This window comes from Rhinatrema bivittatum, chromosome 11 (assembly GCF_901001135.1).
Source record: "Rhinatrema bivittatum chromosome 11, aRhiBiv1.1, whole genome shotgun sequence".
Taxonomy (NCBI): Eukaryota; Metazoa; Chordata; class Amphibia; order Gymnophiona; family Rhinatrematidae; genus Rhinatrema; species Rhinatrema bivittatum.
In genome coordinates, this window is record NC_042625.1 from 70,511,499 (window position 1) to 70,526,444 (window position 14,946).

Sequence of the window (14,946 nt, forward strand, 5' to 3'; positions counted from 1 at the left end):
CAGATACCTGTAGAAAAAGTCCATTAAAAAATTATTAGGCAGGTAAACTAGGGAAAGTCATCGCTATCCTTGAGTCAGTATCATGAAATAGATCTACTTTTTGGGATCTATCAGGTAATCTGGATTGGCCACTGTCAGAGACAGGATGCTAGGCCAGCTGGACCTTGACCTGACCTAGTATGGCAATTCTTATGATGGTTCTGTAGTAATAAGGATTTAATAAAATGATGTAGTGTAGATGGGGATGTAGTAAAAGAGGTTTGTTTATAAATTATACAACTGCTCAGAATGGTGATTCTTTTGCCCCTTGTTTTTATAGGAGGTGGAGAGATTCTCCAGTGAGAGCCCCTCAGAAAAGGCATTAAATCAGCTGTGAGGCACCACTGACTGGGGGGAGGGAACACAGCTGGAACAAAGATGGCCACCCAATATGCCAGTGAGGTGAAGCGCATTAACGTAGAGTGGGACTTCTTGCAAGGACTGTTGGTGAACAATCAGCCGGTACCCTGGTAAGAACATTTCTGCTAGAATCATCAGGGATATTCACCCTGTCCAAGTCCATCTCCTGTCTCAACCTTGTAGGCACAGTTGCTTGATTCTGATTGATTGTAAATATTACTATCCTTACCATAGACTTGGGGGTTACTGCACAGAGTGGCAGTTACTACCCTTGAGAGAAACATGGGGTGGGGGGGGGGGGGTATCCTGCATGGAGCAGCAAATAAATATGATAAGATTGCTGAGCAGACTGGATAGGCCATCTGGTCCTTATCTGCCTCTGTTATTATATTAAAGCAAATGGCACATAGCAGAGTAAGACTTTTGTAAGGAGCAATCTGTGTACTGAATAATGTTTTAGGCTCTCTTGAGATTTTCAATGTCCAAGACTTATAAGTACTCCAATGGTAACCAAAAGGCCTTCACAATTTACAAGATAAACAGCAACACAATTTGCTTTTTCAGATTCACCATGATTTATTTCATTTTCTCTTAATCATCAGAAAGAAAGGCTATCCCTTTTGCTTTGGTCTTCATTGCTTCGAGCCTGTGTTTGAATAATTTGGTACTTGAAATGGTAGCAAATCACTAGGACCTGATGGTATTTACCCCAAAATTCTGAAGGCATTGAAATCTGAAATTGCAGAGCTATTAATGGGAATCTGTAATTTATCATTCAAATCTGCCACTGAACCTGAGGATTAGAGTATAGCCAATGTAACATCAGTTTTTCAAAAGGGCTCCAGAGTGATCCAAGTAACAACAGATCAGTGAGCCTCACGTTGGTATCAGGCAAATTGTTGTAAGCTATTGTTAGGAACAAAATTACTAGCCATACGGATAAACATGGCTTAATGGGGAAGAGCAAACATGAATTTAGAAAAAAAAAAGCCATGCTTTATTTGTATACACATATATGTGTGTGTGTGTGTGTATGTATATATATACACACAACACAAGGCTTGTGTTGGTCAGTCAGAAACCAGGTGGCACCCTGAATAATGGAAGGTGCATGCACACAAGTACACACAGGTGAACGTGTACACACACACATACACACACATACACATACACACATTTTATCAAGAAGGCCAGAGTCATGCATTTGGGATGCAGTAACTACAAAAAAAAAAAAAAAAGGTATATGATATAGAGGATAAAAGACTAATGTGCATGAACTGGGAGCGGGACCTTGGGGTGAGAGTGCCTGGTGATCTAAAGGCAACAAAACAATGTGACAAGGTAAAAGTCAGAGGGGCTGGGCTGTAGAGAAAGAGGAATAACCAGCAGGGAAAAGAGGTGATAATGCCCTTCTTAGGGCCTTTGGTGAAGCCTCACCTGGAATACTGTGTTCAGTTCTGGAGACTGCATCTCAAAATGGTTACGGGCAGGATGGAAGCAGTCCAGTGAAGGGTGACCAAAATGGTGTGGGGTCTGCATCAAAAGCCATATCAGGTGAGGCTAAGGACCTGAACATGGATGCCCTGGAGGACAGGAGATGCAGGGGAGACATGATACAGACTTTCAGGTTCCTGAGAGGGATTAATGATGCACAAACATCAAATCTTTTCTGCTGGAAAGGAAACTGTAGAACTAGGGGTCACGATATCAAACTGCCAACATCAGGAAATATTTCTTCACAGAGTGAGTGGTGGATGCCTGGAATGTCCGACTGGAAGAGGTGAAGACAAGATCGGTAATGGAATTCAAAAGTGCATGGGATAAACACTGCAGATCCCTACAGGCTAGAGGATGGGAATGAGAAATGGGGTAACCTATGTTAACTTTAGGTGTAACACTTCTGCCTGGGGGTAACCTGCAGGTAGCGGCAGTTACTACCCTTAACAGAGACATAGGGATAACCTGCATAGAGTGGCAGTTACCAACAAAAGCAGTTCGCTGGGCAGACTGGATGGCCATTTGGTCTTTTTCGGCTCTCATTTACTATGTTACTATTTTACATACACACAGGTACACAAAACACACAACCAAGCATGCAGAGGCTCCCAAGCATCCACACGTTCACACATACACACACACAGGTGGGCATAAGCACACACCTATAACAAGCTGTTATAGACCAGATACCCCAGGCAACACCGGGCACTTTTCGCTAGTAAGAATACAAGGACAAACTGCTAAATATATTCAGCTATCTTAAAGTTAGCCAGGTCTACAGGGTGACCCTAGTTACAGAAATACTTAGCCAGATAAGGTGGAATTTATCCGGCTAAGAGGCGCTGAATATGTGCCTCAAGATGTGCTATATTGGGTCAGACCAAAGTCCAGAATCCTGCATCCAGCAAGTCCAGCATCCTGTCTCCGACAGTGGTCAATCCAAGTCAGAAGGATGTACTTGACAGAGACGAAAGAACAGATCAATTTCTTGTTGCTTGATCTCCAGCAACAAATTCCACAGCTTGATTGTGCGTTGAATGAAAAAACTCTCTGGGATTTGTTTTAAATCTGCTGCTTGTTAGCTTCATGGAGTGTCACCTAGTGCTAGTACTATTTGTAAAGCTAATGAATCTTTCCCTCTGTACCTGTTCTACCCCATTCCTGACCGACTCTTCAGGAAATGAAAAGTCATAGGATAGATGACAATGTCTTATTATGGACTGGAAAATGGTTAAAGGATGGGAATCAAAGAGTATGACTAGAGGAAGAGAGGTGAACAGTATAATGTCTCAGAAGTCTATGCTGGAATCGGTGTTGTTTAATGGAAAAGGGAACAATGAATAAAGTGATTACATTTGCAGATGACACCAAAATCATCAAAGTAGTTAAAACACAAGTAGGCTGTGAGGAACTGCAGAAGGACTTTGTGAGACTGGGGAACTGGGCATCTAAACGGCAGATGAAATTTAATAGAGGCGTGCAGCCTTTTGAAAACGACATGAAAACACCAATGACATGAAGTTACTAGGTGATACATTTAAAACTAATAAGAGAAAATATTTTTGTACTCAATTCATAATTTAGCTCTGGAATCCGTTGCCAGAGGATGTGGTGAAAGCTATTAGTATAGCTGCGTTTAAAAAAAAAAAAAAAAGGTTTGGACAAGTTCCTGGAGGAAAAGTCCATTAACCATTAAGCTGGAGTTTCAGATATCCACTGCCTGTCCTTGGGATAAGAGGCTTGGAATCTCTCTGCCTCTGGGGATCCTGCCAGGTACTTGTGACCTGGTTTTGGCCTCTGTTGGAAACAGGATGCTGGGCTTGATGAACCCTTGGTCTGACCCAGCATGGCATGTTCTTATGTTGGTTTGTGTCTTTTTCAAATGAATAAAACAAACTTGTTTGTTGCGAGTCCTTTACAAGTTTTAGCATGTGGTAAATTGAGGAAACGTCATAAAACGAACTAAAACAGGTAAAAAAACCCAAAAAAACCTCAACAAAACTACACTTGGTTAAAATAATCCTAACTATAGGTATTCACTGCTAGGCTCTGTATTTGAAATTACCACCCAGGAAAAGATCTTGGAGTCACTGTGAACAATACGTTAACATCCTCAGCTCAGTGTGTGGCGGTGATCAAAAAAGCAAATAGATGGTTAGGAATTATTTGGAAGGGAAGGAGAATAAAACTGCGACTATCACAATGGCTTGGCATAGATTGTGTGCAGTTCTGCTTGTCCCCATCTCGAAAAAACGATACAGCACAACTAGAAAAGGTACAGAGAAGAGCAACAGCAATGATAAAGGGGATGGGACAGCTCCCTTAGGAAGAGAGGCTAAACAGGATAGGCCTCTTCACCTTGGAGGAGAGACAACAGAGAGGATAGGACAGAGCTTCATAAAATCAGGAGTGGGGTGGACCAGGTAAATAGGGCAACACAAGACAGGCAATCATTTGGCCATCTTCCCCCCAACCCACAAACGACGAGGGCACAAGGCACGTCAAGTCTCAGCTCTGCCCTATTACAGCGGGTCCTGCGGAGAGCAAGCAGCGAGTAATTACTCTGAACACCTCTGACATTTGTAAATTGAAAGTCATTATCCCTCATTAAAGTATCCCTGTTAATACAGCCGTAAATTCTAGGGAGCTGGGTGGGGGGAAGACGTCTTTTGCACACAAGTCCTGGCACTTTGCGAGGTTTATTATCCTGCAAATGAAGCTGATAAGGTCACTGCCTCCAAAGAAAAATCCTGCCTCCAGCTTGCAGCCTGTCTAACATGCCTGTAAGCTCTTCGATTAGTAGGGGGAAGGGGGGAAGAAAATGTTTGGGATAATGAGAGTTCTGTATTATAAGATCGTGCAAAAAAAAAAAAAAGTTCTTATAAGGGGAGTTCTTATAACAGAGAGGTCCATGCTGAGAAGATGTTCTTGCAATGGGAATGCTCGTCCAGCAGGGATTATGTGCAGGAGAAGGGACAGGACAAGATTTTCTTAACAGGCAAAATATGTCCAAATAGTAAAACAGGAGACAGGAAACTGGATTCAAACAGCAACCAAGGAAGGCCCTGATTTTTACCATCTGGGAAACCGATAAGCAAGAGGGTAACCCGCACAGTGCGGCAGACAGATACTGGCATAAGCTCGCTGGGCAGACGGGATGGATCATTTGGTCCTTTTCCGCCGTCATTTCTATGTGGAACAATATTCTTTCTGTTCTTACTGGAGAAGCGCGCTTAGAGCTCGGGGTACAGATTCCGCAAAGCCTCCCACCCCTGCCATTGTTAACAAACAGAAGGGGAGAAGATTGATCTCGCCCATTCACTAAAGTCCATTTCCCTTGTTTTCCAGCGTCCAAGCTCTGCGGAAGGAGAAATCTAGGAACGCAGCCCGCTCCCGGCGGGGGAAGGAAAATTTTGAATTTTACGAGCTGGCGAAGATGCTGCCCCTGCCCGGGGCCATCACCAGTCAGCTGGACAAGGCATCCATCGTCCGACTGACCATCAGCTATCTCAGAATGAGAGACTTTGCCAACCAGGGAGACCCGCCGTGGGGCCTGAGTTCCGGAGAGGCTGCTGTGAAGGGTAAGGAACCAGGGAGGGGGAAGCTGGGGGGGGCTCAGCGGTGATGATGTCAGTCCCCCGAGTGCCGATGCCCCCGGAAAGGCAGGGATTATATTTCCATGTGTCCAAGGAGGTGCAAAACCGGGTTTGGATCGGCCTGGGTGACGTGGCCACCTTAAGTGACGTAAAGAAAGCTGTGGCAAAAGAGGAACCTGTAGTAACAAGACGGTGTACCACGGCAACGTGGCACCACTGCCCAGCCAGACACTCCGGCAGCAGGGCATCTGAGCGCCGTGGCACCATCTCCTCCTCACCACCTTACAACAGCACCGGCGGCCCACGCGCACCCCGGGTAACGCTGCACAGCCGTCCACGGCATCACGTGGCCACCTCACTGCACCCACCAGGGGTCTGTTAGAAACGCACTGCAGCGGCTTACGGATCGCACTGGCAGTAATAGCGCCGCCAGGATAACATTTCAACAAAGACACAACCAGGGGCTTCCCATCAGCCCATGAAACCTGGAACCTCAGTTCCAACACATCCCTAACCAAAAAATAGCATTGATTAGCAACACAATAAATCACTATTTAAATAAAGCAAGCATCAAAGTCTGTAATTAAGCAAATTAACTGCCGTGGAAGAATCCAGGATTCCAGAGGGTTCTGATTACTATCATTATTAGAAGGGGTAATTATCAGGCGTGTAACATGTGTTGAAGACGCAGCTGCCAGTTCTGCAGTGGGATGGCAGGAACTAAGCCTTTTTGCTAGCCATCTCTTCCCACCCCCCCAACACATAGCTGAAGGGGGTTGGTCCACGATCCTTGGTGCGTCCAGGCTGTCCCCAGATTGCCCATAAGAAGCAGGAGGACACATCTGGACTCCCAGTAGCTCTATCTTCCCAGGCACAAAAAAGCCCCCAAACACTTTTACTCTCTACACAAGCAATCCAGAGCAGGATTTCATTGAACTAGACTGCTCTGATGTGAATTTTAAAATCTGGCACGAACCCCTGTACAAACACCAAAGCCATTTAGCGCTAGACAGCAGGATAAGTAAGACTGAATATCTGGTTAAGTTCAGCAGCCACTAGATAGCTGGATAAGTGATTCATTCAGCTATCTGAATAGCTGGATAGTCAGTGGACAGCGGGCAGATTGGGGCAGCACTGCTTATCTGATTAAGTTATCCAAATAAGTTAGTCCTGCCATAGAGCAGGTCTAACTCAGCGGGTATCTGGCTAAGTAGCGACTTCTATGAGGATATTCAGCAGCATAGCCGTGTCACACTGAATGAATATCCCTTCTAATAGCCGGATAAGTTACATAGCCGCATAGCTTTCAGTATTGAACTCTACATGACTTACAGGTGGCAGGATGCAGCCTACCTGTAAAACATGAACTGGGGGAGTACCAAAAAAACAAGAAAGAGATAGCTGGGTCAGCCGACTGACTTAGTGGCAGTGGCGGGATCTGGATTCAGGTTTTGGCACAGTCTTCCGCTCCCTGGTCTGCACAGAGGTGGCACCTGGTAGCCAGATCTCCAGCCCATGCTTGCAAGGTTCTGGAAGGAGACCTGGAGCTGCTGGACTAGAACAAGCTGGGAGGGGATAGAAAATAGGGGGGTGGGAGCTCCTGGCGCCAGATCCCAGCCCTGGTTTTAACTGAGAAGGAAGCCCAAAGGAGCAGGAAGAAATCTGTGGGTCACACACCCCTTCTCCCCCCCCCCCCAAAAAAAACAAATCCAACAAAGAAATAACCACTCTTAAGCTGTTTATGCAGTGTTTTGACTGTGAGCGTCTCAGAGCAGCGCTGCCTCCTCTCTTCAGCTGCTCGTGTGTTCACTCTTTGGGTTTCTCAGGGTGTCGCTCTCTCCTCCCTGGAAGTCTCTCTTTGCTGTTGCTAGAAACGCAGGATGTGATGGCAGATAACCTCAGGGTCTCTCTAGACCCCCCCCCCCCCCTTCCCCGGTTCATCTTGGCCTTTCCTTCATTCCTTTGTGGCAAGGAGCCCCTCTGTCTTTTCCTCATCGTCCCACCCCCCCCGAACCTAATAGCGCCCGCACGATTCAGAAAGAAGAATGTGCAGCCAAACCGCACATTTTACTTTCAGAAATTAGCGCCTACCCAAAGGCAAGCGTTAATTTATGCCGGCGCCGGGGAAGGGCACAGAGAAGCAGTAAAAACTGCTTTTCTGTGCACCCTCTGACTTAATATCATGGCGATATTAAGTTGGAGGTCCCGAAAGTAAAAAAAAAAAAAAGAAAAAAAAAATTGAAATAAGCCTGCGGCTCGCGGGTTGAAAACCGGACGCCCAATTTTGCCGGCGTCCAGTTTCCGAACCCGTGGCTGTCAGCGGGCTCGAGAACTGACACCGGCAAAATTGAGCATCTGCTGTCAAACCCGCTGACAGCCGCCGGTCCTGTCCAAAAAGAGGCGCTAGGGACGCGCTAGAGTCCCTAGCGCCTCTTTTTACCGCTGGCCCTCTCCTGCGATTTTTACTTTATCGGCCCGTAAATAGTTAGCCAGATGAAACTTATCCAGGTAACCAGGAGGCATTCTGGTGCAGAGTTAAGTTAGTCAAATAAGCTATCTGCGGCTAACTCCAATATTCAGTTATTCGTGCCGGAGAGCAATCCTGAAGTTAGCCAAATAAATTTATCTGGCTAACTAGGACTTTATTCAGCTATAAACAGCAGAAAACCAAATCAGCAGCACTCCACTGATTATCCCAGATGAGTTATCCGGCTAACTGTAGCTGGATGACCTGTCCGCTCTCTGTGCTGCTGAATATCAGAATCTAAAGCACCACAGGAGAGGAGGCGATATCTTACTATGGATTGGTAACTGATTAAACGATAGGAAACCAAGAGTAGGACTAAATGTTCAGTTTTCCTAATGGCGAAAGGTAACTCGTGGAGTGCCCCAAGGATATTTAAATTATTTGTTAACGATCTGGAAAGGAGAAGTGTTCAAATCTACAGACGACCCACAAGTGACTGAGGGTTTTTCCCCCTTAGGGGGATGGATTTTGTAGTGGCATAAAAGTGCTTCCCAAGAGGCACAAGGTGGGGTTTGAAGGAGATTAGAGAGAGATTGAGAGGGGAATCCTGACTAAGAGTTCTCGGGAGTCTGTGCTGGAGTTGGCACAGGGGAGCAGGGCTGGACTCTGGATGGCTGCTGTTTGCTGGGGGAGCATAGGGATGTTCCTGCCAGTACTGACTGGGTGCTAGCCAGGAGGATGGGGACACCAAGCTACCTGAGAGAAATGTGGGTCAGAAGGAGAGTCGATGACTCTGATGAGAAGCTGAAGAGGGCTTTGTCCAAAGGCCTTGGACTAACTGTGAGTAATCTGTGAAGTACCTTGAATTTCATTGACAGACTGCTGAAGGATCTTTTGTGTTTTTCCTGGACCATTCTGTCATTTTCTTGCTAATTGCCAGGACTGTGGGGTTGTTTTTTTTTTTTTTTGGACTCTTGTAAATAAATCCTTTTTTCTGTTTTGGTACAAACCCTCTTGGCGTGGGACACTCATTTTTATTTCCCTTGGGCTGTCCCCACTGGACTGCATCCTGGTTCTGGGGTTGCAGAAAGATCTTTTCCAGCTGCTGAAGGTGACCTCTGACAAAGGAGGAATGACACCTTCTTACTTATGTCTGCCTTCTCTGCCAGATTCAATTTGAAACCTGAATGCATGGTGCTGGCAGGTCCCTGGGGGTTCAGACGTAGACTGCAAAGGGAGGGGTGGGCGAGGGTAAGTAATGCCCCCCTCCTCTTGCTGTTGGGAGGCAAAGGAGAAGATCATGCTAGGGGAGAGGATTCTACCAGAGGGGGTCAGGAGGGGAAGGACGAGAAGGGGCCCCCCCCCCCCACACAGCCCTAGGGTCAGCTCTTGCTGCTGTCTCCTCCCCTGTGGCCTCTCTCTGGCTGTTCTCGCATCAGGCCCTCTTAACCAGAGGTGGTCAATAACGCCGTTTTCTCATGGCACTCGGTGCAGCAGCTCCCCAGTGTACGTAGAAGCTCAATGGTAGCAATAACCAAGTACTTCAGGTTTCACCCCTCTCCTGTCTCCTTTTTAACTTAACTTTCATCTCTTTCTCCCACTGCCGCTTTCCTCATCTTCCTTCTCCCTTCTCCACGACAGAAAAAAAAAAAAAAATCTTACAGCAGAGCTTGGTGGCTTGAACTGTGCTGTTTTCCAGGCTATGAATTTTTCCTCTTCTTTGGGCACCCCGAGCTGATTTGATTATCGACCAGCTGCTCAGCCCAGCTACAGCCTGACCGAATTCTCAGCTCTGCCCGAGATTGCATTACAAACCTTTTAATAAAGAAGGCCAAGCCTGGAAAGTAGAAAAGCAAAAGGGAAAAGAAGACAGGGCCTGCAACTGCATGAAACCCTTAACTGTGCAGTTCCTTGGCAAGAAAGTGAAAGCATTGTGGTCTCATGGCAGTTGATGTGGAAACAGCCGTGACTTATCTATTATGTTAACGGGAGGAGAAGGACAGAGAATATCTGCCCTTCCTGGCAAGCAGAGAGGTTTGCCACAGATACATTTTAGGAGCACGCATCCAAATGCTTAAAAGCTCTCACATTCTTGAGCAAGGAGAAGGAATTATCCGGAGAGACAGGATGAGAGATTTCGAGACTGCATAGGCCCCTGGTTCAGATCATCAGCGAGACCTTTGCAGGACAACCAGAGTGATATATTCAGTGTTTCCGGAAAGATCAGAAGGCTAGGAGGCAAGCAAGAGGTAGCTGCTTGTTAGATGTTCTTCCTGTAACTGAGCAAGCAAAAAGAATAAAGATCTCTCTGTGCTTGGCATTAGAAGAGTCTGCTACCTGTGTTGAAATCTGTGAAACAGATCCTCAAAACAGGGATCGAACATTTTTATAGTCTCCTAAATTTCCTTAGGCCCCCAAAGTTATTAGGATTTCCATTAAGTCGTACCTCTGATGTATAATGGCCTAGGAATTGTGCTCGGCTGAGGGAAGGCATGTGGTGGGAGTAGAGGGAATGAGAGGCAATCTAAGAGAACTTGAGGAGTGGTCAAAGGTTTGGCAGCTGCGATTCAATGCCAAGAAGTGCAGAGTCGGGTATTTGGGGTGCAGTAATCCAAAGGAGCTGTATATGATGGGTGGGGTGAAAGACGGATATGTACGGACCTGGAGAGAGACCTTGAGGTGATAGTGTCCAATGATCTGAAGATATATGAAGCAATATACCAAAACGTTAACTATAGCCGGAGGGATGCCTGGCTCCATAGAGAGGCATAACCAGCAAGAAAAAGGAGGTGATAATGCCCCTGTAAAGGTCTTTATTGAGGCCTCACCTGGAGTATTGTGTTCAGGTCTGGAGATTGTATCTCAAAAAGGATAAAGATAGGATGGAAGACTTAGGAGAGGAGATTGGAGGACCTAAATATAAATACTCTGGAGGGACAATAACCCTTGCTGTAGTTACACAATGTTAGGTTCCATATTAGGAGCTACCACCCAGGAAAAAGATCTAGGCATCATAGTGGATAATACTTTAAAATCGTCGGCTCAGTGTGCTGCGGCAGTCAAAAAAGCAAACAGAATGTTAGGAATTATTAGGAAGGGAATGGTTAATAGAACGGAAAATGTCATAATGCCTCTGTATCGCTCCATGGTGAGACCGCACCTTGAATACTGTGTATAATTCTGGTCGCCGCATCTCAAAAAAGATATAGTTGCGATGGAGAAGGTACAGAGAAGAGCAACCAAAATGATAAAGGGGATGGAACAGCTCCCCTATGAGGAAAGGCTGAAGAGGTTAGGGCTGTACAGCTTGGAGAAGAGACGGCTGAGGGGGGATATGATAGAGGTCTTTAAGATCATGAGAGGTCTTGAATGAGTAGATGTGAATTGGTTATTTACACTTTCGAATAATAGAAGGACTAGGGGGCATTCCATGAAGTTAGCAAGTAGCACATTTAAGACTAATCAGAGAAAATTCTTTTTCACTCAACGCACAATAAAGCTCTGGAATTTGTTGCCAGAGGATGTGGTTAGTGCAGTTAGTGTAGCTGGGTTCAAAAAAGATTTGGATAAGTTCTTGGAGGAGAAGTCCATTAATGGCTATTAATCAAGTTTACTTGGGGAGTAGCCACTGCTATTAATTGCATCAGTAACATGGGATCTTCTTGGGTAATTGCCAGGTTCTTATGGCCTGGATTGGCCACTGTTGGAAACAGGATGCTGGGCTTGATGGACCCTTGGTCTGACCCAGCATGGCAATTTCTTATGTTCTTATGACATGAGAGAAATGATACAGACTTTCAAATACCTGAAAAGAACTAATGATGCACAAAAATCAAACCTTTTTTGATGGAAAGGAAACTGTAGAACTAGTAGTCATGAAGTGAAACTCCAAGGGGGTTAGACTCAGGAATAATGCCAGGAAATATTTCTTCATGGAAAGGGTGGTGGATATAGGAAATGCTTTCCCGGAAGAGGTGGTGAAGACAAGAACAGTAATGGAATTCAAAAGGGTGTGGGATAAACAGAGGATGCCTAGTGGCTTGAGGCTAGAAATGAAGAAATAAGAGAATCTGTGCTAACTTTAGCTGTAACATTTCCGCATGGGACCTGCATGGAGCGGCAATTACTACCATTGCTGGGCAGACTTGATGGACCATTTGGGTTTTTGTTTGCCATCATTTATTGTGTTACTATGTTCCTCCTCTGGAAAGTCCAGATTCTCACTGAAGAATCATGTCAGCTTGCTGAGGCCCGTTTTTGGAATGCCTTCCTGGGTACACATCCAATGAAAAGCCTTGGTTCTGTTCCCACTCAGTCTCCGAAATCCAAGGTCTTTTTGCTTAACCGGTCTACTTGCACATTTTGGCCAGAGTATGTACAATTAAACTCCTATACCAAAGTCAGCAGTTTTGAGAGATTCTCATGTTTTCAGCCCTTGCTTGTTCATAGAAACAAGATGCCAGAAAAAGACCATATGGTACATCTAGTCTTCCCATTCACCCAACTAATTTAGCTTTATAATTCCCATCACTCCCTTAAGAGATCCCATGTATTTATCTCATGCTTTCTTGAATTCAGATATTGTTTTTGTATCCACCGCCCCCCACTAGGAGGCCATTCTATGCATCCACCATCCTCTTAGTAAAGAAATATTTCCTAAGATTACTCCTGAGTCTATCCCCTTTCACCTTTATTGCCTGACCCCCTTGTTCTACAGCCTCCTTTCCATTGAAAAAAGCTTGCCTCATGTGCAAGGAAACCACTGAGATATTTAAATATCTCTATCATAACTCCTCTATTTCGCCTTTCCTCTAGGGGGTACATATTTAGATCTTTAAGACTATTTCAATATGCTTTAGAATGAAGACCACTGACCAATTTAGTAGCCACCCTCTGGACCTTCTCCATCCTGTTTATATCTTTTGAAAGTGCGGTCTCCAGACTTGTACACAGTATTCCAAGTGAGGTCTCAGCAGGGACCTATACAGGGGCAATATCACCTCCCTTTTTCTGCTGACCATTCCTCTCCCTATGCAGCCAAGCATCTTTCTGATTATTACTGTCACTTTATCCACCTGTTTGGCCACCTTAAGATTATCAGGTAAAATTACCCTCAGATCCCTCTCTTCCTTTGTGTTTTGAAGAATTTCACCTCCAGTACTATACCTCTTCCTTGGGTTTTTGCATCCTAAATGCATTACTCTGCATTTTTTAGAAATTAAATCTTAGCTGCCAGACCCTAGACCATTTGCTTGAGCTTTGCTAGATACCTGCTCATGTTTTCCAGACTTTCCTGGCTGTCCAGTCTGTTTCAGATGTTGATATCAACAAAAAGACAAACCTTTCCCGACAATCCTTTTGCTATGTTGCTCATGAAAATGTTGAAAAGGACCAATCCCTGAGGCACACTGCTGGAAAGAAAACTCTGTTTACCACTATCCTTTCTCGCCTCCCACCCAGTCACTCTAGATCCCATACTAAGGTCATTCAATTTATTTCTAAGTGTTCTGTGCAGAACCACGTCAAAAGCCTTACTGAAATCCAAGTACATTGCATCTTGCACTTCCCCTTGATCCAAATCTCTTGTCACCCAATCAAAGAACTTGATCAAATTCATCTGCCACGTTGTACTTCTGGTAAAACCAAGCTGCCTCATATCTTGCAATCCATTCGATTCCACAAACTGCACTATCCTCTATTTTAGCAGCGATTCCATTAGTTTGCTCACCACAGAGGTCAGACTTAACTGGTCTCTGGTTCCCAGCTTCCATTTTTATGAATAGGAACCAAATCTGCCCATTTCCAGTCCTCTGGAACTACTCCTGACTCTAAAGAAGCACTGAAAAGGTCACCAGCAGAGCTGCCAGGAAATCCCTCAGATGTATCCCATTCAGCCTCATCGGCTTATCTACTTTAAGTTTAGTTACCTATTCATGAAAACACTTCCGAAAATCAGTTGAGCATTACCTCACTTCCAGTCTTATTTGTGTTTGTTTTATGTGGTCCTGCTCCAGGCCCTTCGTGAACACTGAACAGAATTATTATTAAGCAATTTTGCTTTATCCTCATCGACCTCTATGTATTCCTCCCCTTCACCTCTGAATCTCACAAAACCACTTTTGCAGGTCTTTCTATTACTAACATATCTAAAAAAAAAAAAAAAAAAAGGTCTGGAGTCCCCATTTTACTGTATTTGCTATTTTTACTTCTATTTGATTTTTTGCATTCCTGACTACTTTCCCAGCTTCTCTTAGCTTTTCCAGATATTGTTGCCTGTCCTCTTTCTCTGATCTCTTGTAGTTTATGAACTCTAATCTTTCCTTCCTTACCTTTTCAGCTTTAGAAAACCATGCCAGTCTGTTTTTTCTTTATTTACTTTCTTAATGAAAAGGTTAGTTGCCCTTATATTTCCTTTTAGTTTTGCCCACTGTTTTTCTACTTCCTCTAGATTTTCCCATCCAGCTAATGACTCCTTGAAGTGCTCACCCATTTTAAGAAAGTTAGTTTTCCTGAAGTGTAGGACACTCACCTTTGATTGAACTTTCATCTCTTGCGCCCCAATACTTTCCCACACCATCTGGTGGTCACTGATCATCCACTGCAACCTCAGAGATACCGTCACCTTTGGTAAGCACCAGGTCCAGTATCGCCCCCCTCCTGTGTGGGTTCTGGTACCAGTTGATAGAACAATTCTCCTTGTGAAGAATCCTGAATCTCCCTGCTTCTAGAAGACACTGCAGTCGGGATGTTCCAACCAACATCTGGCAGATTGAAATCCCCTAGCAATAGCACCTCCCCTTTCACAGCAATATCATGAATATCCTCCATCAAAACTGTATCCATCTCCTCTGCCTGTGATGGAGGTCTGCATATTTCACCATTATAAATAGATGTTCCATTTCCTTTTTCCAAATTAACCCACAGTGCCTCCTCCTTACCTCGTAAGCCCAGCATTGCTGTTGCTTTATTATTGTTTTTTGCATATAA

The 14,946-nt window shown here is 44.8% G+C and overlaps 1 protein-coding gene across 1 annotated transcript in view; it reads left to right on the forward strand.

Annotated features, from left to right (window-relative positions):
* Nucleotides 1–334: 334 nt before the first annotated feature.
* Nucleotides 335–14,946, forward strand: part of NPAS1 (neuronal PAS domain protein 1) — a 72,688-nt gene continuing 58,076 nt past the window's right edge. Inside the window, exons 1-2 of the mRNA XM_029619074.1 lie at nucleotides 335–509; nucleotides 5,245–5,477. Coding sequence (XP_029474934.1) covers nucleotides 418–509; nucleotides 5,245–5,477 — 325 coding nt within the window. The 5' untranslated portion in view covers nucleotides 335–417. The remainder of the gene's footprint in view (nucleotides 510–5,244; nucleotides 5,478–14,946) is intronic.